Source organism: Salmo salar, chromosome 19 (genome assembly GCF_965601325.2).
Source record: "Salmo salar chromosome 19, fSalSal1, whole genome shotgun sequence".
Taxonomy (NCBI): domain Eukaryota; kingdom Metazoa; phylum Chordata; class Actinopteri; order Salmoniformes; family Salmonidae; genus Salmo; species Salmo salar.
This window is the reverse complement of record NC_138309.1, coordinates 6,205,326-6,227,500: the sequence shown is the minus strand read 5'-3', so window position 1 is coordinate 6,227,500 and position 22,175 is coordinate 6,205,326. Positions and strand designations below refer to the sequence as shown.

Below are 22,175 nucleotides of genomic sequence, written 5' to 3'. Positions count from 1 at the left end.
GCAGGCAAAAACCTGAGAAGATTTCATGCAGGAAGTGGGATATTGGTGAGTGCTAAACTTGCCGGGTGTCTAAATAGCTAGCCCTGTGATGGCTGGGCTATGTACTTAGAATATTGCAAAATGTGCTTTCACCAAAAAGCTATTTTAAAATCGGACATATCGAGTGCATAGAGGAGTTCTGTATCTATAATTCTTAAAATAATTGTTATGCTTTTTGTGAACGTTTATCTTGAGTAATTTAGTAAATTGTTAGTGAATTCGCCGGAAGTTTGCGGGGGGTATGCTAGTTCTGAACGTCACATGCTAATGTAAAAAGCTGGTTTTTGATATAAATATGAACTTGATTGAACAAAACATGCATGTATTGTATAACATAATGTCCTAGGGTTGTCATCTGATGAAGATCATCAAAGGTTAGTGCTGCATTTAGCTGTCTTCTGGGTTTTTGTGACATTATATTCTAGCTTGAAAAATGGGTGTCTGATTATTTCTGGCTTGGTACTCTGCTGACATAATCTAATGTTTTGCTTTCGTTGTAAAGCCTTTTTGAAATCGGACAGTGTGCTTAGATTAACGAGAGTCTTGTCTTTAAATAGCTGTAAAATAGTCATATGTTTGAGAAATTGAAGTAATAGCATTTCAAAGGTTTTGAAAATCGCGCCACAGGATTCAACTGGCTGTTACATAGGTGGGACGAATTCGTCCCGCCTGCCCCAGAGAGGTTAACAAAAAACAAATTTAAGTATGATTTTGTACTTGAGTTGCTATGCCTTTTTTTAGTGCAGAGTCCTCTCCTAATGTAACCCCCAAAAACCTGTGGATACATACATTGTACACATATCTGAAGAAAGACTGAAATTTAAGGCCCGTTGGTTTGTATAACCTTATAAGTGAAAGTATAGAGGCTGGTGGGGGTCTACTTGGGGTGAATGGATCCCTTGAGAAACTGAAATGGGATGACTGGAGGCCCCACGAACACCTCAGAGAAGTGCCTGATACCCTCCCAGTCACCCCATCCCAATCCCCCGGCTATTGCCCCTCTCCATTCGCCCATATTCCCACCATTAAAATCTTAGTCATGACAAGCAATGAATCCACATATTTTCCTAATCTGTCCAGAACTCTTATTCAGTTTACGAGTCCCACCATCCCATCGTTTACCAAGCTTGCCAGCCCCACCACCAAGCCAATCTTATCACCACCTTCCCCTTCCTTACCGACCCAGGGCAAGTTTCTCCCAAACTGTCTTTTCCCCCTCTCTTCTTGTCAAAAACATTTACACTCTTCTATACATCTACCTTGCTCATTCTCCTTCACACACACACACACACACACACACACACACACACTCTCCCACCCATACACAAATTCACCCCGATTCACTTTCCCATTCATGTGCACAGACAAATCTATAGAACTGACAATTGGACTTAAATGCTGTATTTCCTCTTTTTTTATTGTATTTTCAGTGTCCATGTATATCATTGGTATCAGCTAATTCTATTGTTACTTCCTAGAGAAGAACAGTTACTTGGGGACAATAGAGTCTAGATTGAATTGTGGGGGAGGGGGGGTATGGTTTCAATTTACGGTTTCAATTTACGATAAGCTGTCTTGGGCATCACTGTAGGTAGCCTAGTGTGCTTATGTTTTTTCCACTTCTGCATCTCCTCAGCCTTCAAGTGGAAAGGTTTCCTGCAGCATATTCAGGTGTTCACTGGCGCTTAAACTCCCTTCTCTGTGTTCGCTTACATACCCACAGTACTGCCGGGAATCAGAGTTAAGACCTTTTTCCTCTAGTGACTGATCAGATTTGTATTTCTTCCCTTAGCCTAGCAGACAGGTCCTGGATGAATGGAATGGACTGGCCCTGGATCTTGATCTCCTTTCCCCCCTGTGCCCTCAGAATGTTGACTTTGGTCTGATAGTTCCACACCTTAAAGATGACCATGTAAGGGTATTTAGAGTTCTTCTGCTTCATGCTGATCTGATGTCATCACTCCAGATCCTCCAGTGATACATCCGCACCAAGCTCCTCCGATATCAGCTTGATCACGTAGCTGGACAGGTCCCTTTTTCCCTTGTCTTCCAGTAGAGACATTCTTCTCATATTTTGTCTCGATCGGTTTTCTCGCTGATGCAGTTAATCTTCTAAAGTTTGCACCTTGTTACCAGAAGTTCAACTTTGTTGTCTTGTTCGTCCACACTCCTGCCCTGTATATGCATATCTGACACAAAATACTCTACTTTCCATTTTTATAAAAAATATTGTTTTGGTGAGCATTGACAGCATTTTAGCTATGTTTTCCTGTTCTTGGAGATTAAAATGAATTTTAATTACATTTTGTACTTTTTTCCCCTGTAAGCTCAATAAGCACATTGCAGTTTCTCAAGAAAGAAATCAGATCAAGCCCTAACTGTGCTATGTAGTAGAGAGCTGTAGTTTCAAACAGGCCAATCAATATTCTACATAGTTGAAGAAAATGTGGGAATTAACTACAATGACCATAATCCAAACTTGTCCGTCCTGCGTTTCTTTTACGCCGGCTACGTAAAAGAGAAAACAATGCACGAGAGGGATACAGAGCAGTTGCTTCGCGAGTTCTCTATATGAAAATACATTATTTAACCTGTTGGGGATAGGGGGCAGTATTTGCACGGCCGAATAAAAAACGTACCCGATTTAATCTGGTTACTACTCCTGCCCAGTAACTAGAATATGCATATAATTATTGGCTTTGGATAGAAAACACCCTAAAGTTTCTAAAACTGTTTGAATGGTGTCTGTGAGTATAAGAGAACTCATATGGCAGGCCAAAACCTGAGAAGATTCTGTACAGGAAGTACCCTCTCTGACCATTCCTTGGGCTTCTTGGCTCTGTTTATTGAAAATTTAGGATCTTTGCTGTAACGTGACACTTCCTACGGCTCCCATAGGCTCTCAGAACCCGGGAAAAAGCTGAATGATGTAATTCCAGCCGCTGGCTGAAAAACTTTAGCGCCTTTGGTTAAGTGGTCTATCAGAGGACAATGAGCTGAGGCGCGTGCACGGGGCGACACCATGTTTTTCGTTTCTCTCTCTTTGTACTAAAACACAGATTCCCGGTCGGAATATTATCGCGTTTTTACAAGAAAAATGGAATAAAAATTGATTTTGAACAGCGGTTGACATGCTTCGAAGTACGGTAATGGAATATTTAGAATTTTTTTGTCACGAAACGCGTCGGGCGCGTAACCCTTATTTACCCTTTCGGATAGTGTCTTGAACGCACGAACAAAACGCCGCTATTTGGATATAACTATGGATTATTTGGGACCAAACCAACATTTGTTATTGAAGTAGAAGTCCTGGGAGTGCATTCTGACGAAGAACAGCAAAGGTAATAACATTTTTCTTATAGTAAATCTGACTTTGGTGAGGGCTAAACTTGGTGGGTGTGTAAATTGCTAGCCCTGTGATGCCGGGCTATCTACTTAGAATATTGCAAAATGTGCTTTCACCGAAAAGCTATTTTAAAATCGGACATAGCGAGTGCATAGAGGAGTTCTGTATCTATAATTCTTAAAATAATTATGTTTTTTGGGAACGTTTATCGTGAGTAATTTAGTAAATTCACCGGAAGTTTGCGGGGGGTATGCTAGTTCTGAACGTCACATGCTAATGTAAAAAGCTGGTTTTTGATATAAATATGAACTTGATTGAACAAAACATGCATGTATTGTATAACATAATGTCCTAGGGTTGTCATCTGATGAAGATCATCAAAGGTTAGTGCTGCATTTAGCTGTGGTTTATGTGACATTATATGCTAGCTTGAAAAATGGGTGTCTGGTTATTTCTGGCTGGGTACTCTGCTGACATAATCTAATGTTTTGCTTTCGTTGTAAAGCCTTTTTGAAATCGGACAGTGTGGTTAGATTAACGAGAGTCTTGTCTTTAAAATGGTGTAAAATAGTCATATGTTTGAGAAATTGAAGTAATAGCATTTCTAAGGTATTTGAATAACGCGCCACAGGATTCCACTGGCTGTTACGTAGGTGGGACGATTTCGTCCCACCGACCCCAGAGAGGCTAAGTCATGTCCTAGAGTGCCGCAGGCACTTCATGTTTTTGATTTATCTGACCTGGAAAACCAGGTGTGTTGAATTGAGGCAATCACTGAACTGCTCAATTAGCTAAGTACAGTGGGGGGAAAAAGTATTTGATCCCCTGCTGATTTTGTACATTTGCCCACTGACAAAGAAAGGATCAGTCTATAATTTTAATGGTAGGTTTATTTGAACAGTGAGAGACAGAATAACAACAAAAATATCCAGAAAAACGCATGTCAGAAATGTTATAAATTGATATGCATTTTAATGAGGGACATAAGTATTTGACCCCCTCTCAATCAGAAAGATTTCTGGCTCCCATGTGTCTTTTATACAGGTAACGAGCTGAGATTAGGAGCACGCTCTTAAAGGGAGTGCTCCTAATCTCAGTTTGTTACCTGTATAAAAAGACACCTGTCCACAGAAGCAATCAATCAAATCCGATGCCAAACTCTCCACCATGGCCAAGACCAAAGAGCTCTCCAAGGATGTCAGGGACAAGATTGTAGACCTACACAAGGCTGGAATGGGCTACAAGACCATCGCCAAGCAGCTTGGTGAGAAGGTGACAACATTTGGTGCGATTATTCGCAAATGGACCAAACACAAAAGAACTGTCAATATCCCTCAGCCTGGGGCTCCATGCAAGATCTCACCTCGTGGAGTTGCAATGATCATGAGAACGGTGAGGAATCAGCCCAGAACTACACGGGAGGATCTTGTCAATGATCTCAAGGCAGCTGGGACCATAGTCATCAAGAAAACAATTGGTAACACACTACGCCGTGAAGGACTGAAATCCTACAGTGCCCGCAAGGTCCCCCTGCTCAAGAAAAAATATACATGCCCGTCTGAAGTTTGCCAATGAACATCTGAATGACTCAGAGGACAACTGGTGAAAGTGTCGTGGTCAGATGAGACCAAAATGGAGCTCTTTGACATCAACTCGCCGTGTTTGGAGGAGGAGGAATGCTGCCTATGACCCCAACAACACCATCTCCACCGTCAAACATGGAGGTGGAAACATTATGCTTTGGGGGTGTTTTTCTGCTAAGGGGACAGGACAACTTCACCGCATCATTTGACGGGGTCATGTACTGTCAAATCTTGGGTGAGAACCACCTTCCCTCAGCCAGGGCATTGAAAATGGGTCGTGGATGGGTATTCCAGCATGACAATGACCCAAAACACACGGCCAAGGGAACAAAGGAGTGGCTTAAGAAGAAGCACATTAAGGTCCTGGAGTGGCCTAGCCAGTCTCCAGACCTTAATCCCATAGAAAATCTGTGGAGGGAACTTAAGGTTCGAGTTGCCAAACATCAACCTCGAAACCTTAATGACTTGGAGAAGATCTGCAAAGAGGAGTGGGACAAAATCCCTCCTGAGATGTGTGCAAACCTGGTGGCCAACTACAAGAAACGTCTGACCTCTGTGATTGCCAACAAGGGTTTTGCCACCAAGTACTAAGTCATGTTTTGCGGAGGGGTCAAATACTTATTTCCCTCAAATGCAAATCCTTTTAACATTTTTGATATGCGTTTTTCTGGATTTTTTTGTTGTTATTCTGTCTCTCACCGTTCAAATAAACCTATCATTAAAATTATAGACTGATCATTTCTTTGTCAGTGGGCAAACGTACAAAATCAGCAGGGGATCAAATACTTTCCCCCCCCACTGTAGCTCAGTGTGGTGCCTAGTTGGGACATAATCCTGCAGTATCTGCGGCACTCCAGTAACAGGGTCACTGATCCCTAATCTAAGATTTTGATAGTTTGTACTTGTATTCAGCAGTCAAAAAAGTATGATTTACTTTGAAGAACTACTAAAATTGGGATTGTCAGACAGCATCTCTATAGAGATGAGATGTTCTGGAATTAACCTCTTACATCTAGACGTTCCGCTAGCGGAACACCTGCTCCAATATCCAATGATAGGCGTGGCACGAATTACAAATTCCTCAAAAATCCCAAAACTTCCATATTTCAAACATATGACTATTTCACACCATTTTAAAAGACAAGACTCTCCTTTATCTAACCACACTGTCCGATTTCAAAAAGCAAAACATTAGATTATGTCAGCAGAGTACCCAGCCAGAAATAATCAGACACCCATTTTTCAAGCTAGCATATAATGTCACATAAACCAAAACCACAGCTAAATGCAGCGCTAACCTTTGATGATCTTCATCAGATGACACTCCTAGGACATTATGTTATACAATACATGCATGTTTTGTTCAATCAAGTTCATATTTATATCAAAAACCAGCTTTTTACATTAGCATGTGACGTTCAGAACTAGCATTCCCACCGAACACTTCCGGTGAATTTACTAAATTACTCACGATAAATGTTCACAAAAAACATAAATTATTTTAAGAATTATAGATACAGAACTCCTTTATGCAATCGCGGTGTCCGATTTTAAAATAGCTTTTCGGTGAAAGCACATTTTGCAATAATCTGAGTAGATAGCCCGGCCATCATGGCTAGCTATTTTGACACCCACCAAGTTTGGTGCTCACAAAACTCAGATTTACTATAAGAAAAATTGGATTACCTTTGTTGTTCTTCATCAGAATGCACTCCCAGGACTTCTACTTCAATAACAAATGTTGGTTTGGTTCCAAATAATCCATAGTTTTATCCAAATAGCGGCGTTTTGTTCGTGCGTTCAAGACACTATCCGAAGGGTAAAGAAGGGTGATGACAAAAGATTTCAAAATATTCCATTACCGTACTTCGAAGCATGTCAAACGCTGTTTAAAATACATTTTTATGCGATTTGTCTCGTAAAAAGCGATAATATTTTTCCGACCGGGAAACCCTGTTTTCGTTCAAAGACGAAAAAATGAAAACATGGAGTCGTCTCGTGCACGCGCCCCCAGTCTCTTTGTTCTCAGATCGACCACTATCCAAATGCGCTACTGTTTTTCAGCCATGGCCTGCAAAGTCATCATTCAACGTTCTGGCGCCTTCTGAGAGCGTTAGAAAATGTCACGTTACAGCAGAGATCCCCTGTTTTGGATAGAGATGATCAAGAAGGCCAAGAAATAGTCAGAGGGCGCTTCCTGTTTGGAATCTTCTCAGGTTTTGGCCTGCCAAATGAGTTCTGTTATACTCACAGACACCATTGAAACAGTTTTAGAAACTTTGGAGTGTTTTCTATCCAAAGCTAATAATTATATGCATATTCTAGTTTCTGGGCAGGAGTAATAATCAGATTAAATCGGGTACGTTTTTTATCCGGCCGTGAAAATACTGCCCCCTATCCATAACAAGTTAAATAAAGTCATCAACTAAAACAAAATGTAATATACACAACCGAAATATTTTGAAGTAAATTAATATGAATACATTATGGTTAATATAGTACCAGTCTAAAGTTGACACCTACTCATTGAAGGGTTTCTTTATTTTTACTATTTTCTACATTGTAGAATAGAAGACATCTTAACTATGAAATAACACATAAAATCGTGTAGTAACCAAAGAAAGTGATAGACATTTTATATCTGAGACTCTTCAAAGTAGCCACCCTTTGCCTTGACAGCTTTGCACTCTGGCATTCTCTCAACCAGCTTCACCTGGAATGCTTTTCATTTTTGAAGGAGTTCCCACATATGCTGAACACTTGTTGGTTGCTTTTCATTCACTCTGCGGTCCAACTCATCCCGAACCATCTCAATTGGGTTGAGGTTGGGTGATTGTGGAGGCCAGGTCATCTGACGCAGCACTCAATTACTCTTCTCCTTGGTCAAATAGGCCTTACACAGCCTGGAGGTGTGTTGGGTCATTGTCCTGTTGAAAAACAAATGCCAGTCCCACTAAGCCCAAACCAGATGGGATGGCGTTTCGCTGCAGAATGCTGTGGTAGCCATGCTGGTTAAGTGTGCCTTGAATTCTGAATAAATCACTGACAGTGTCACCAGAAAATCACCCCCACACTATCTCCCCCATGCTTCACGGAGGGAACCACATATGCGGAGACCATCCATTTACCTACTCTGCGTCTCACAAAGACAGGGCGGTTGGAACCATAAATCTCACATTTGGACTCATCAGACCAAAGGACAGATTTCCACCGGTCGAATGTCCATTGCTTGTGTTTCTTGGCCCAAGCAAGTCTCTCCTTCTTATTGGTGTCCTTTAGTAGTGGTTTCTTTGCAGCAATTCAACCATGAAGGCCTGATTCACACAGAATCCTCTGAACAGTTTATTTTGAGATGTGTCTGTTGACTCTGAAGCATTTATTTGGGCTGCAATTTCTAAGGCTGGTAATTCTAATGAACTTATCCTCCGCAGCAGAGGTAACTCTGGGTCTTCCTTTCCTGTGGCGGTCCTCATGAGAGCCAGTCTCATCATAGCGTTTGATGGTTTTTGCGACTGCACTTGAAGAAACTTTCAAAGTTCTTGAAATTTTACAGATTAACTGACCTTCATGTCTTAAAGTAATGCACTGTCATTTCTCTTTATTTGAGCTGTTCTTGCCATAATATGGACTTGGTCTATTACCGAATAGGGCCATCTTCTGTATACCACCCTACACAACTGACTGGCTCAAACACATTAAGAAAAAAAAATCCACTAATTAACATTTAAGGCACACCTGTTAATTGAAACGCATTCCAGGTGACTACCTCATGAAGCTGGCTGAGAGAATGCCAAGAGTTTGCAAAGCTGTCATCAAGGCAAAAGGTGGCTACTTTGAAAAATACCAATTGTTTGGTTACTACATGATTCCATGTGTGTTATTTCATAGTTTTGATGTCTTCACTATTATTCTACAATGTAGAAAATAGTAAAAATAAAGAAAAACTCTTTAACGAGTAGGTGTCCAAACTTTTGACTGGTACTGTAAGTGATAAGCAACAATGGGGCAGTCACTACCATCATGGGACTTATATTAATTGCTTGATTCTGTATTGTTACAGCATTCAATCCACAACGCACAGAGCATTTCATGTTTAAAAAGAAATCAAAACCAAAATAGAAAACCCATGATTATTTTTTAATTATCTAAACGACCTCTAAAAGCATGAAATGCTCAGCTGAAATGTTTTAAATTGCACACTGGGTTCAATTTCATTTCGGGAAGTAAACTGAAATTCCAATTTTGCCTCTGAATTTGAGATTAGTTCCTGAATTTAAATGGAATTGACCACAGCTTTGACTGTCATAGGTTATTGGCAAAACTCACCGCTGTGGATCTTCTCATGCCGCTGCAGCAGATACTTCTGGATAAAGCTCATGTTACACTGACTGCACCGGAAAGGCCTCTCACCTGTGCGATCAGAAATACAATCACCCACTCTCCACATTAATTGACTATCAGTGAGGGAAAGCAGAGGTTGGCTTTACTCAAGAAGGGTGGGGAGTGTCAGTTGATTAAATTGGATAATTTGGAGTAACACTGCAGAAGAAGAAAATGTTAAGAGTGAAATCCTAAAGGGATGGTTCCCCCAAATGACACATTTAGATTTGTTTCCTTACGTTGAAAGCAGTCATAGGACAAAAACAGCAATACACGCTTTGGTGTCTTGTTTACCGAAACTACAGCGTGAATTGCAGTCTCTCCTTGTCCATAGATCACTTTCAAGGTAAGGACATTTCTATATAAATTTGTAATTTGGCTGAACATTCACTTTATAGACAAAAAATAACAGAATTTCCCTTTGCGTCAATGAGTCAGAACTCCTGCAAGAAATGTGAGTCATTTACATTACCTCAGCATTTAGAGAATATTCATTGCATCACACAAATTATCACATCCATGCTACACAAATCATTTTAGTTCACCTGGTGCCTTGGGTGGGTGAGGATTTCAGTTTAGGACCAATAGACTGATCTAAAAAGTACACACTTCACCCACCCGGTGCCACAGTCGAGCTAAAACAAATGCACCAAATGAACAAAGAATTCTCATGCATAAATCAATGAAAGCCACTCACCTGTGTGAATGAGTACGTGTCTGCGGAGGTGGTAGGAGCTGCGAAAGGCGGCGTTGCAGTGCTCGCAGATGTGTGGTTTGGAGTTGGGAGACAGGCCGCCCCCTTCGCCGTCCAACATCTGTGCAGGTGACCGACAGAATTAAAGGTCAGAATAACGCGTTTGTGCTGCTACGTCGAAGTATACAAAACGTGTTGTGTGAGGGGGTTGACAAGACTACCGCAAAAGTGAACTGTTGTGCGACATTCTGGTAGCTTTGACTCAAATGCAAATTTATGTGAACGTTAGAGATGTGTTGGGTTCTACCTTGTGATCTCCACGTTTTCTTCTGGCTTTCCCTTCCCCGTCGCTCTTCCGTCTTCTTCCCGACGACTCTTTTGTCCCTTTCACTGGTCTTCCAGACACCTGAGGACAAGGTTGGCCATGTAGACAGATACCATACACAGTGTGAATATTCTCAAAAGGAGCTATCGGTCCTATACTGATAACCGATTTCTATCTTTATAGAGTGAATCAGGGATTTTTCTGACATGGGCGGGCTGTAAAAAAAATAAAAATCAGTTTTAGCCCGAAAAAACGCTTTATTATAGACAGAAATACTCCTCCGTTTCATCAGCTGTCTGTGTGGCTGGTCACAAACGATCCCATAAGCGAAGAAGCCCGGAAGTAGAGGTCCTGGTCAGGCGTGGTTACACATGGTCAGCGGATGAGAGGCCGATTGGAGGTACTGTCAAATTCTCTAAAATGACATTTGAGGCGGCTTATGGTAGAGAAATAAACATTCAATTCTCTGGCAACACCTCCGTTCACCTTTCCCTTAATCCTGACTAGTCTCCCAGTCCCTGCCGCTGAAAAACACCACCAAAGCATTATGCTGCCACCACCGTTGCTTCACAATAGGGATGATAGCGATGGTGCAAGGTTTCCTCCAGACATGAGGCTGCAGAGATGGTTGTCCTTCTGGAAGGTTCTCCCATCTCCACAGAGGAACTCTGGAGGTCTGTAGGTTTCTTGGTCACCTCCCTGACCAAGGCTCTTCTCCCCCGATTGCTCAGTTTGGCCAGGGGTCCAGCTCTAGGAGGAGTTTTGGTGGTTCCAAACTTTTTCCATTTAAGAATGGATGCTGTGTTCTTGAGGACCATCCATGCTGCAGAAATGTTTTGGTACTCTTCCCCAGACCGGTGCCTCGACACAATCCTGTCTCGGAGCTCTATGGACAATTCCTTCGACCTCATGGCTTGGTTTTTGCTCTGATATGCACTGTCAACTGTGGGACCTTATGTAGACAGGTGTGTGCCTTTACAAATCATGTCCAATCAATTACATTTACGACAGGTGGACTCCAATCAAGTTGTAGAAACACCTCAAGGATGATCAATGGAAACAGGACGTACCTGAGCTCAATTTCGAGTCCCATAGCAAGGGGTCTGAATACTTCTAAAAACCTGTTTTTGCTTTGTCATTATGGGGTATTGTGTGTAGAATGAGGTGAAAAAAAGTCTGTAATGTAACAAATATACATAAAATAGAGCACCAAGATGGGAGCCTCTAAAATGTTGTTAGAAACTCAGCCGCGCTGACCGTGCCCATTGCCACACCCACCACCTAAACTCCTTTTTGATACAGAAAAAACCTTCGGAGTACCAAAGTGGAAAACGTTAAAAAGCATACGTAACCAATCAACAAACTATATTTATTGACTGATGCCCCTCTTCAGCCACAAACTACAACACCCACAGCAAACTTGGCTCTCACCAGCTCTCCAATTCGGCCGTTGCTGAGATCATGCAGGAGCATGTTCTGATGGTTGTGGTGGTGACCTCCACCAAACTGCATCTCCAGCATCTCATTGCCCTTCCGCATGTCCCCTCCTCCGCCACAGCTGCCACCCAGTCCTCCTCCACTATAGAGGGGTACACGATAGTCCAGCTCGCTCATCCGCTCCTGCTTGATGCCCATGCCATGGAGGAAGCTGCCGGCGTGGGGAGGAGAGTCACGTTCCTTTTTTAGGATCATCTCCTGGGGTTGGTTGCCCCCCATGACTGACTGCGAAGTCAGGCGGGTGAAGCTGGTGACGGGCGGCAGGTGGCTAAACATGAGCATACCCGAAGTGAAGTTGGGGTCCATGCCCCCGTTGCTTTGCAGAAACTCGTTGCCTAGCTTGTCTAGGATAATACTCATGGCAAGTGCAGGAGGGGAAACACTAGATGGGGCCAGGGAGGGGTGTCCTTAAAGAGAAGGGAAGAAAGGATACAGTTGAAGTCGGAAGTTTACATACACTTAGATTGGAGTCATTAAAACTTGTTTTTCAACCACTCCACAAATTTCTTGTTAACGTGAGCGTCCCACTCTATTCAACAGCCAGTGGTATACCGTGGCGCGAAATACAAAAACCTTAAAATATGCTATAACTTCAATTTCTCAAACATATGACTATTTTACACATTTGAAAGATAAGACTCTCGTTAATCCAACCACATTATCCGATTTCAAAAAGGCTTTACAGCGAAAGCAAAACAGATTATGTCAGAAGAGTACCCAGCCAGAAATAATCACACAGCCATTTTCAAAGCAAGCATATGTCACAAAAACCCAAACCACAGCTAAATGCAGCACTAACCTTTGATGATCTTCATCAGATGCCACTCCTAGGACATTATGTTATACAATACATGCATGTTTTGTTCAATCAAGTTCATATTTATATCAAAAAACAGCTTTTTACATTAGCATGTGATGTTCAGAACTAGCATACCCACCGAAAACTTCCGGTGAATTTACTAAATTACTCCGCATAAACGTTCACAAAATACATAAATTATTTTAAGAATTATAGATACAGAACTCCTTTATGCAATCGCGGTGTCAGATTTTAAAATAGCTTTTCGGCAAAAGCACATTTTGCAATATTCTGAGTACATTGCTCGGCCATCACGGCTAGCTATTCAGACACTCGCCAACGTCGAGGCTTAGTAAACTCAGAATTACTATTACAAAAATTGGATTACCTTTGCTGTTCTTCGTCAGAATGCACTCCCAGGACTTCTACTTCAACAACAAATGTTGTTTTGGTTCCAAATAATCCATAGTTATATCCAAATAGCTCTTTTTTGTTCGTGCATTCAGGTAACTATCCAAACGGTGACGCGTGGGCGCATTTCGTGACGAAAAATTTCAAAATGTTCCTTTATCATACTTAGAAGCATGTCAAACGGTGTTTAAAATCCATTTTTATGCGATTTTTCTCGTAAAATAGCGATAATATTCCAACCGGACAACCTTGTATTCATTCAAACAGGTGAAGAAAAAAATGGAGTAGTCTCATGACCGCGCATCTCCTGTCTCTGAGCCACTAGGCTGACCACTCACAAACAGAGCTCCTTAACCTTGCCCAGAGACAGCAGACGCCCCAATCCACATTCTGGCGCCTTCAGAGAGCCAATGGAAGCCTTAGAACGTGTCACGTAACCCCAAAGATACTGTATTTTCGATAGAGATGCAACAGTTGGACCACAAATTGTCAGACAGGCCACTTCCTGCTTGTAATCTTCTCAGGTTTTTGGCTGCTATATGAGTTCTGTTATACTCACAGACACCATTCAAACAGTTTTAGAAACTTTAAAGTGTTTTCTATCCAAATATACAAATTATATGCATATTCTCATTTCTGGAAAAGAGTAGTAACCAGTTTAAATCGGGTACGTTTTTTATCCGGCTGTGAAAATACTGCCCCCTAGCCCCAACAGGTTATTAACAAACTATAGTTTTGGCAAGTCGGTTAGGACATCTACTTTGTGCATGACAAGTAATTTTTCCAACAATTGTTTTCAGACAGATTATTTCACTTATACATTTACATTTTAGTCATTTACCAGACGCTCTTATCCAGAGCGACTTACAGTAGTGAATGCATACATTTCATACTTTTTTTCCCTCCGTACTGGTCCCCTGTGGGAATCGAACCCACAACCCTGGCGTTGCAAACACCATGCTCTACCAACTGAGCCACACGGGACCTTGGGAGCAATTTCCAAACGCCTGAAGGTACCACGTTCATCTCTACAAATAATAGTACGTAAGAATAAACACCATGGGACCACGCAGCCATCATACCGCTCAGGAAGGAGACGCGTTCTGTCTCCTAGAGATGAACGTACTTTGGTGGGAAAGTGCAAATCCATCACAGAACAACAGCAAAGGACCTTGTGAAAATGCTGGAGGAAACAGGCACAAAAGTATTTATGTCCACAGTAAAACGAGTCCTATATTGACATAACCTGAAAGGCCGCTCAGCAAGGAAGAAGCCACTACTCCAAAACGACCATAAAAAAGCCAGACTACGGTTTGCAACTGCACATGGGGACAAAGACTACTTTTTGGAGAAATGTTCTCTGGTCTGATGAAACAAAAATAGAACTGTTTGGCCATAATAGCCGTTGTTATGTTTGGAGTAAAAAGGGGGAGGCTTGCAAGCCAAAGAACACCATCCCAACCGTGAAGCACGGGTGTGGCAGCATCATGTTGTGGGGGTGCTTTGCTGCATGAGGGACTGTTGTACTTCACAAAATAGATGGCATCATGGGAAGAAAATGATGTGTATATATTAAAGCAACATCTCAATACATCAGTCAGGAAGTTAAAGCTGAACTGGATGGTAATCCTCTCTTAATAGGCTTTTGTTTGTTACATCTCGCATAAAGCTGTGATTGAGAGTAGCCTATAGGCTTTCATTCTTGTTCTTTTAGAAAACGGCAGCTTTAGGACAACCGTACATTCGTAGGCTATTAGAACATTTGGGAAATGGGCTACCGTTCAAAACTTCAATTTGTCTTAAAGCGTTTATGATAGGCCTAATAGGAGGATCGGTTATTGGCCACAGCTGCTTGTTCCATTTTTGGTGGAGTCAAGAAGTTAAGCTTTGCCGTAGCTTACTGAAGTAGGGCGGCAGGTAGCCTAGTGGTTAGAGCGTTGGGCCAGTAACTGAAATGTTGCTAGATTGAATCCCTGAGCTGACAATGTAAAAATCTGTCGTTCTGCCCCTGAACAAGACAGTTAACCCACTGTTCCTAGTCTGTCATTGTTAATAAGAATTTGTTCTTAACGGACTTGCCTAGTTAAATAATATATTTTTTTTAAAGTAGTTTTTTCAATCTTTGTTGACCCGATGAGATATTTCGCATGGCTAATAATGGCCTTGATTTCACTCCGCTGCTGTGATAACCTTATGTGACATGATTAACGTATGTTGCTCCCCTTGCACTTTGCACGATAGCAGTGGGCTAGGCAAATTTAGTCTAAATGTATCCCTCTTTAAATATTTGCCATTTAGTCAGTGGTTAATAACCTAATCATGGCAATTTTATTTAGCCATAGCCCACATTTCCAACTGCCTGGAAGCTATGTTACATGGAACATTAGCCAATTATATTTGCTTCAAATTGCTTAAACAAGAATCAAACATTTCATGGTAAAGTCTTCACACGTTGTATTCGGCCCTTGTGTCGAATTTGATTTGAGAAGCAGGGTGTTAAAAGGTCTTAAAAGAAACCACAACACAGGTTTTGCTTGATAACCTTAACCCAGCCACTATTTCATAGCCTCACTCCATAGAAATAAGAATTACTCAAGCATCGTGTTCCAGATAGGCAAAGCCCAATGAATTCAATCAAGTAATTAATGGATGACGGTAAGCACACTGACTACATTCACCTGGGGCCAGTCTAGCCCTATGGTCAGGGTTAAACCAATATCTTACAACAAGATTGCAGGCTTGCAGCCTATATCCTCCTCAGTATAACTGCCCTGTTTTGTTAGATTCTTTCTCTCCTGCAAATAGCTGCAGTAGAAAACAACTTGTCTAATAAACGTAGCAAAGAAAGAAACCTCTCACTGTCAACTGCGTTTATTTTCAGCCAACTTAACGTGTACATTTTTGTAGAATAATAGTGAAGAGATCAGAACTATGAAGTAACACTTATGGGATCATGTACTAACCAAAGAAACGTTAAACAAATCGAATGCCAAGAGTGTGCAAAGCTGTCAACAAGGCAAAGGGTGGTAACTTGAAGAATCTCAAATATAAAATATATTGATTTAACACTTTTTTTGGTTACTACAAGAGTCCATGTGTTATTTAATAGTTTTGATATCTTCACTATTATTCTGCAATGTAGAAAATAGTACAAATAAATAAAAACCCTTGAATCAGTAGGTGTGTCCAAACTTTTCACTGGTACTGTATTATCTCACTCAAGATGTTTCCATAACGTGGATCTATACATAGCCTGTTACAGTTGAAGTTTACATACACCTTAGCCAAATGCATTTAAACTCAGTTTTTCTCAATTCCTGACATTTAATGCCAGTAAAAATTCCCTATCTTAGGTCAGTTAGGATCACCACTTTGTTTTAAGAATGTGAAATGTCAATAATAGTAGAGAATTATTTATTTCAGCTTTTATTTCTTAAATCACCTTCCCAGTGGGTTAGAAGTTCACACACCACACACACACACACACACACACACACACACACACACACACACACACACACACACACACACACACACACACACAATTAGTATTTGGTAGCATTGCCTTTAAATTGTTTAACTTGGGTCAAATGTTTTGGGTAGCCTTCCACAAGCTTCCCACAATAAGTTGGGTGAATTTTGGCCCATTACTCCTGACAGAGCTGGTGAAACTGAGTCAGGTTCGTAGGCCTCCTTGCTCGCACACGCTTTTTCAGTCTGCCCACAAATGTTCTATAGGATTGAGTTCAGGGCTTTGTGATGGCCACATCAATACCTTGACTTTGTTGTCTTTAAGCCATTTTGCACCAACTTTGGAAGTATGCCCATTTGCGACCAGGCTTTGAAAGCTGTAGATTTTGCTTCTATCCAGCCCATGATTTATAACCTAACTCACTATGGTAAGCCTGCCCGTTCCTCATCAGTTGAGTGTCACTTTGTGCCATCATGTGCGCAAGACAGACACACCTGTTCCATCATGAATCTCCACCAGAAATGAATATAAGAAAAGATTAGACCTGCACCCAGGCTTTCAACAACATTGTTTCATCATGTTTCGTCCAGTTGTAGCATGCGATTTCACGCTTTAGCCCAATGTTGATTTTTGTGGAACTTTGTAGAAGAATTGGGGGACTTGGCCAATACCATTGTATATCACAGTTTAGAGTACATAATCATGATAGGACAGCGGTTGACGTCGCCTAACCCTGTACTCTACTGTACTGTCCAAACTTGTGAACCCAACAGTGGACTGTGACTAGGATTTCCCCATTGCAGCCAATTCTATTGCAGATTTATTTCAGAGAATTTCCAGCTTTAATCACTAAATAATTATAAACAAGACTGATATCAGGAAAAACATCACCTTAGAAATGCTATTACTTCAATTTCTCAAACATGACTATTTACACCATTTTAAAGACAAGACTCTCGTTAATCTAACCACACTGTCCGATTTCAAAAAGGCTTTACAACGAAAGCAAAACATTAGATTATGTCAGCAGAGTACCCAGCCAGAAATAACCAGACACCCATTTTTCAAGCTAGCATATAATGTCACATAAACCCAAACCACAGCTAAATGCAGCACTAACCTTTGATGATCTTCATCAGATGACACTTCTAGGACATTATGTTATACAATACATGCATGTTTTGTTCAATCAAGTTCATATTTATATCAAAAAACAGCTTTTTACATTAGCATGTGACGTTCAGAACTAGCATACCCCCCGCAAACTTCCGGTGAATTTACTAAATTACTCACGATAAACGTTCACAAAAAACATAATTATTTTAAGAATTATAGATACAGAACTCCTCTATGCACTCAATATGTCCGATTTTAAAATAGCTTTTCGGTGAAAGCACATTTTGCAATATTCTAAGTAGATAGCCCAGCATCACATCACTTTGATATAAATATGAACTTGATTGAACAAAACATGCATGTATTGTATAACAATGTCCTAGGCGTGTCATCTGATGAAGATCATCAAAGGTTAGTGCTGCATTTAGCTGTGGTTTTGTTTTTTGTGACATTATATGCTAGCTTGAAAAATGGGTGTCTGATTATTTCTGGCTGGGTACTCTTCTGACAATCTAATGTTTTGCTTTCGCTGTAAAGCCTTTTTGAAATCGGACAGTGTGGTTAGATAAAGGAGAGTCTTGTCTTTAAAAAATGGTGTAAAATAGTCATATGTTTGAAAAATTGTTTTTGGATTTTTGAGGAATTTGTTATTCGCGCCACGCCTATCATTGGATATTGGAGCAGGTGTTCCGCTAGCGGAACGTCTAGATGTAAGAGATTAAACAGGTTACTACTCTGGCCCAGAAACTAGAATATGCATATAATTTGTAGATTTGGATAGAAAACATTGAAGTTTCTAAAACTGTTTTAACCTGTTATGGCTAGGGGGCAGTATTTTCACGGCTGGATAAAAAAACGTGCCCGATTTAATCTGGTTACCACTCCTACCCAGTAACTAGAATATGCATATACTTATTACATATGGATAGAAAACACCCTAAAGTTTCTAAAACTGTTTGAATGGTGTCTGAGTATACGCCGGCGGCCCGCGGCGCGGGGGCCGCGCGGTGTCGTTCTTCTTGTCTCTGTTTATTGAAGAGTGAGGATCTTAGCTGTCCCGTGACACTTCCTACGGCTGCCATAGGGTCTCAGAAGGCGGTAAAAAGCTGAATCGTGGCTTTGCAGGCTCTGGCTGAAAAAAAGTACCGCGTTTGGGTAGTGGCTGGTTACAGTACTGTGAGACTCAGGCTCGTGCCCGCGTCGACCGAAAGCTTTGTTTACTTTCCTCTGTTTAGCTAAAAGGAGATTCCCGGTCGGAATATTATCGCTTTTTTACGAGAAAAATGGCATAAAAATGGATTTTAAACAGCGGTTGACATGCTTCGAAGTACGGTAATGGAATATTTAGATTTGTCACGAATTGTGGTTAGATAAAGGAGAGTCTTGTCTTTAAAATGCTGTGAAATAGTCATATGTTTGAAAAATTGAAGTTTTTGTATTTTTGAGGAATTTGTAATTCGCGCCACGCCTATCATTGGATATTGGAGCAGGTGTTCCGCTAGCGGAACGTTATTATACTTATGCTAAAAGGTTTATTATATTGTACTGAGCCATTTACTTTGTTCGTATTCTTATATTTTCTTGTTGTTGCAGTGTTGAGAATGAACCTGCAAATAAGTATTTCCTTGGACGTGTATACTAAATAACGTTACCTCCGTCTCAAACCACCTTGTGCTCGCCTATTACCAATTAGACATCACCATAACATTAGGCCCATGTGGAATAGTGTGTGCCATTTCACCAGTGTAAGACAAAGTTGCATTTTGTATCATATACAGCTTGGATTGTAGCCAAACAAAAAACTGTGCTGCAATGTAAAATTTGCAATGGTATATTCTCATTCAAATGACACTAAGTGACAATTACTTCAACTTTATTATAGGGGATGTGAACTCCATGAATTTGCTGCCCTTGGCAAAGTGAGTATACGAATAAAGAACCATTGGTAGGCTGGACACACTTTTTTCTGATAAAAACTAGTTCATTGCATCTGCCGTGGAGCCCAGTTTTATAATATTACCATATGTCCCAGCTGGTTGCCGTAGTTTTGAAGTAATCACGGAAAAAAAACAGACCTTGTTTTAGGGCATTTTTCACCCTGCCAGCTCATATTAGTTCTATTGAGCAGCATGGCACCAACTCGCCTTCCGAACATTCCATTCCCAGCTTATTGTTCAACATCACAATGCCTGCTTCGCTATTGTTGGCAATGAGACCTGCTCACACTGTTTTATAGTTAAAATGTAAACAACAAAAATATTGTTGGAACTCTGCAGTCTTCCCATTGTTTCCTATGGGGGAAATATAGGCATGTCTGTCTATTTCGCCAAATATCTCACAATGTGTATATTTCGATTTTTTTTTAAATGTAATTGGACACCATTTTAATCATGAGAATCTCCTCTTTCTAATTATGTAAGACTGGTATTCCGTTGTCATCAAACGCTAGACCAGAAAGTCAGAAGTTGCCATTTGTTTCCTACTTCATCGTTATGCAGACATAGCACACTTGGCACCATTAAAGGTGCGAATGTTACCTTTCTACACGAGTTGTTATTTTTCCGTTTCGTCCTAAGAACATATTGTAGTGGTAAAATAAAAAAATGAATAATTTGTGTAGTGCCATTTAGGCGAAATGTAATTCTAAACGTCACTCCAGTCAAAACAGTCTCTGCGGACGTTCCGTTAATTTGCTATGGGATCGGGCTAGTGTTCCAGCTCAGCCAACCTTCTCCTGCTATTTTTCAGCCTTGGGTGAATGTACACTCTTTCTATTGTCCAGTTCACCATCGGCTGAAAATTGTACATCAAATTACACGGGTCCACTAAACTAGACTAAAGCAAACCATATTGTACCACGGATTTAGCCAGAATTTTGTCTAACGTCATTGGGGTAAAACTGCTAGCTGGCTGACAATTCTAGATGCCTCGAATGGCTCAGGCACAATATTTGGTTTAGTCTAGCCGACCATTTGGCTACGCGACATTTCATTTTATGGTAAGCGGATGGGCTTTTGTGATGCATAGCCAGCAGCTAGCTAGCATGCTACAAATATCGTTAGCCGTCCTGGTCAACTGTTGATACAATGCTCGCTTCTGTCACAAATGCAATACTATCAAAACGCAATAAGACAGATGACAACAAATCGACTCACAGTATGACAATAGACGCTAAAAGGTGACGGCTCAATCAATAATGGGTACGCGTTAGTAAACTAGTTATCCTAATGCTAATTCGCCATATCAAACCATTGAATCAAACTCAGGTAGCTAGTAGCTAGCTAGTCTCATGCTGGCAAAACATTAGCCAGGGATTCAACGTTACCGCTCGCACGATCTAATTTGTCCAAAGGAAATATTTGTCTTATTAAAACCCAAACACTAACGTTAGCTAGTTGCCGGTATAATAACAGAACGTTTTATTTACCCGTTTATGAAAGACGATTGGCTTGCTGTCCTTGGCTGGGACGACGCTGGTGAAATCAAATCGGACTAACAAACGTTAGCTTGATAGTTATCTTTGGCGCTCAAGCCTATTTATCGAGTAGTGTTAACTCAGTATACCCATCTCTAATTATAGCATTACTCAAGGGCTGCGGTGCACATTAACTTTAGACCACATACTGCAAATAGTACGGGTGCTATGAGCCGAATTTCTGCTTACCAGTTAGCTAACGAGCTAGCCGCTCCAACTGAAACCCCACATTATGGCCCATGCAACAGAGAAACAATGATGCTCGACTTTGAGTGTCTCTCTCGCATGCTGAAGCGATTTGCGTCTGACATTTCCACCGCTTATAACTTGACAAATTTCAACAAGTACTCAGAAATAAAAGTACAGTTCAATAAATATTTACCTACACATGACCGCGACTGGCTATACATGTTGGTATTTTCTTCTCTTGTTCGTTCCTTTGAGGTGTTATAGACAAAACATTGTCGTCTTGCGGCCGATGCTTTCTTCCATCTTGTCCAGGCGCGGGGAATTATGGGTCTAGCAGACGGGTCGTGAGAGGAGAGAGCTGCTGCAGTATGACTAGATATGGCTAGTGTCACCAAAGGTCGTGTGACAAACTTTTCCATTGTCAGGTGAATATTTTGGTCTGGAATATTGTCCACTATATTCCGTTTTATTTGATTGTGTTTCACTTTTAATTCTGTGAGGGCAATCATCATTGCACTGTAGATGAAACACATGCAGTTCTGCTTCTGGTGATAGAAGTCACAAAATTGTTACATTTAGTGAATGAATCAATTGATTTATGAATTGTACTATCATAAGGGCAGTCTTTTTTTGGCATCGTATCATTATTTGAAATTAATGTGATGATAAGCTAGGTCTCTCTGTCACACACCAAGATCTAGCTTTTTTATATATTTAACCTTTATTTAACCTGGCAAGTCAGTTAAGAACAAATTCTTGTTTACAATGACGGCCTACCAAAAGGCCTCCTGCGGGCACGGAAAAAAATAATAATAATATATATATATAGGACAAAACACACATCACGGC

General features: G+C 40.9%; 1 protein-coding gene across 3 annotated transcripts in view; it reads right to left on the bottom strand.

The window, feature by feature from the left end:
- LOC106578343 (zinc finger protein 281) overlaps nt 1-21,665 on the bottom strand; it is a 76,812-nt gene extending 55,147 nt beyond the window's left edge. Inside the window, exons 1-5 of one of the 3 annotated variants that reach the window (XM_082965580.1) lie at nt 21,524-21,665; nt 11,799-12,271; nt 10,350-10,448; nt 10,047-10,163; nt 9,295-9,388 (exon numbers count right to left, since the gene is read on the bottom strand). In XM_082965580.1, coding sequence (XP_082821706.1) covers nt 9,295-9,388; nt 10,047-10,163; nt 10,350-10,448; nt 11,799-12,224 — 736 coding nt within the window. In that variant the 5' untranslated portion in view covers nt 12,225-12,271; nt 21,524-21,665. Of the gene's footprint in view, nt 1-9,294; nt 9,389-10,045; nt 10,164-10,349; nt 10,449-11,798; nt 12,272-21,519 lie in introns of all 3 variants that reach the window. The other 2 variants (XM_045702002.2, XM_082965579.1) reach the window with 2 other exon arrangements.
- Between the last annotated feature and the right edge of the window lie 510 nt (nt 21,666-22,175).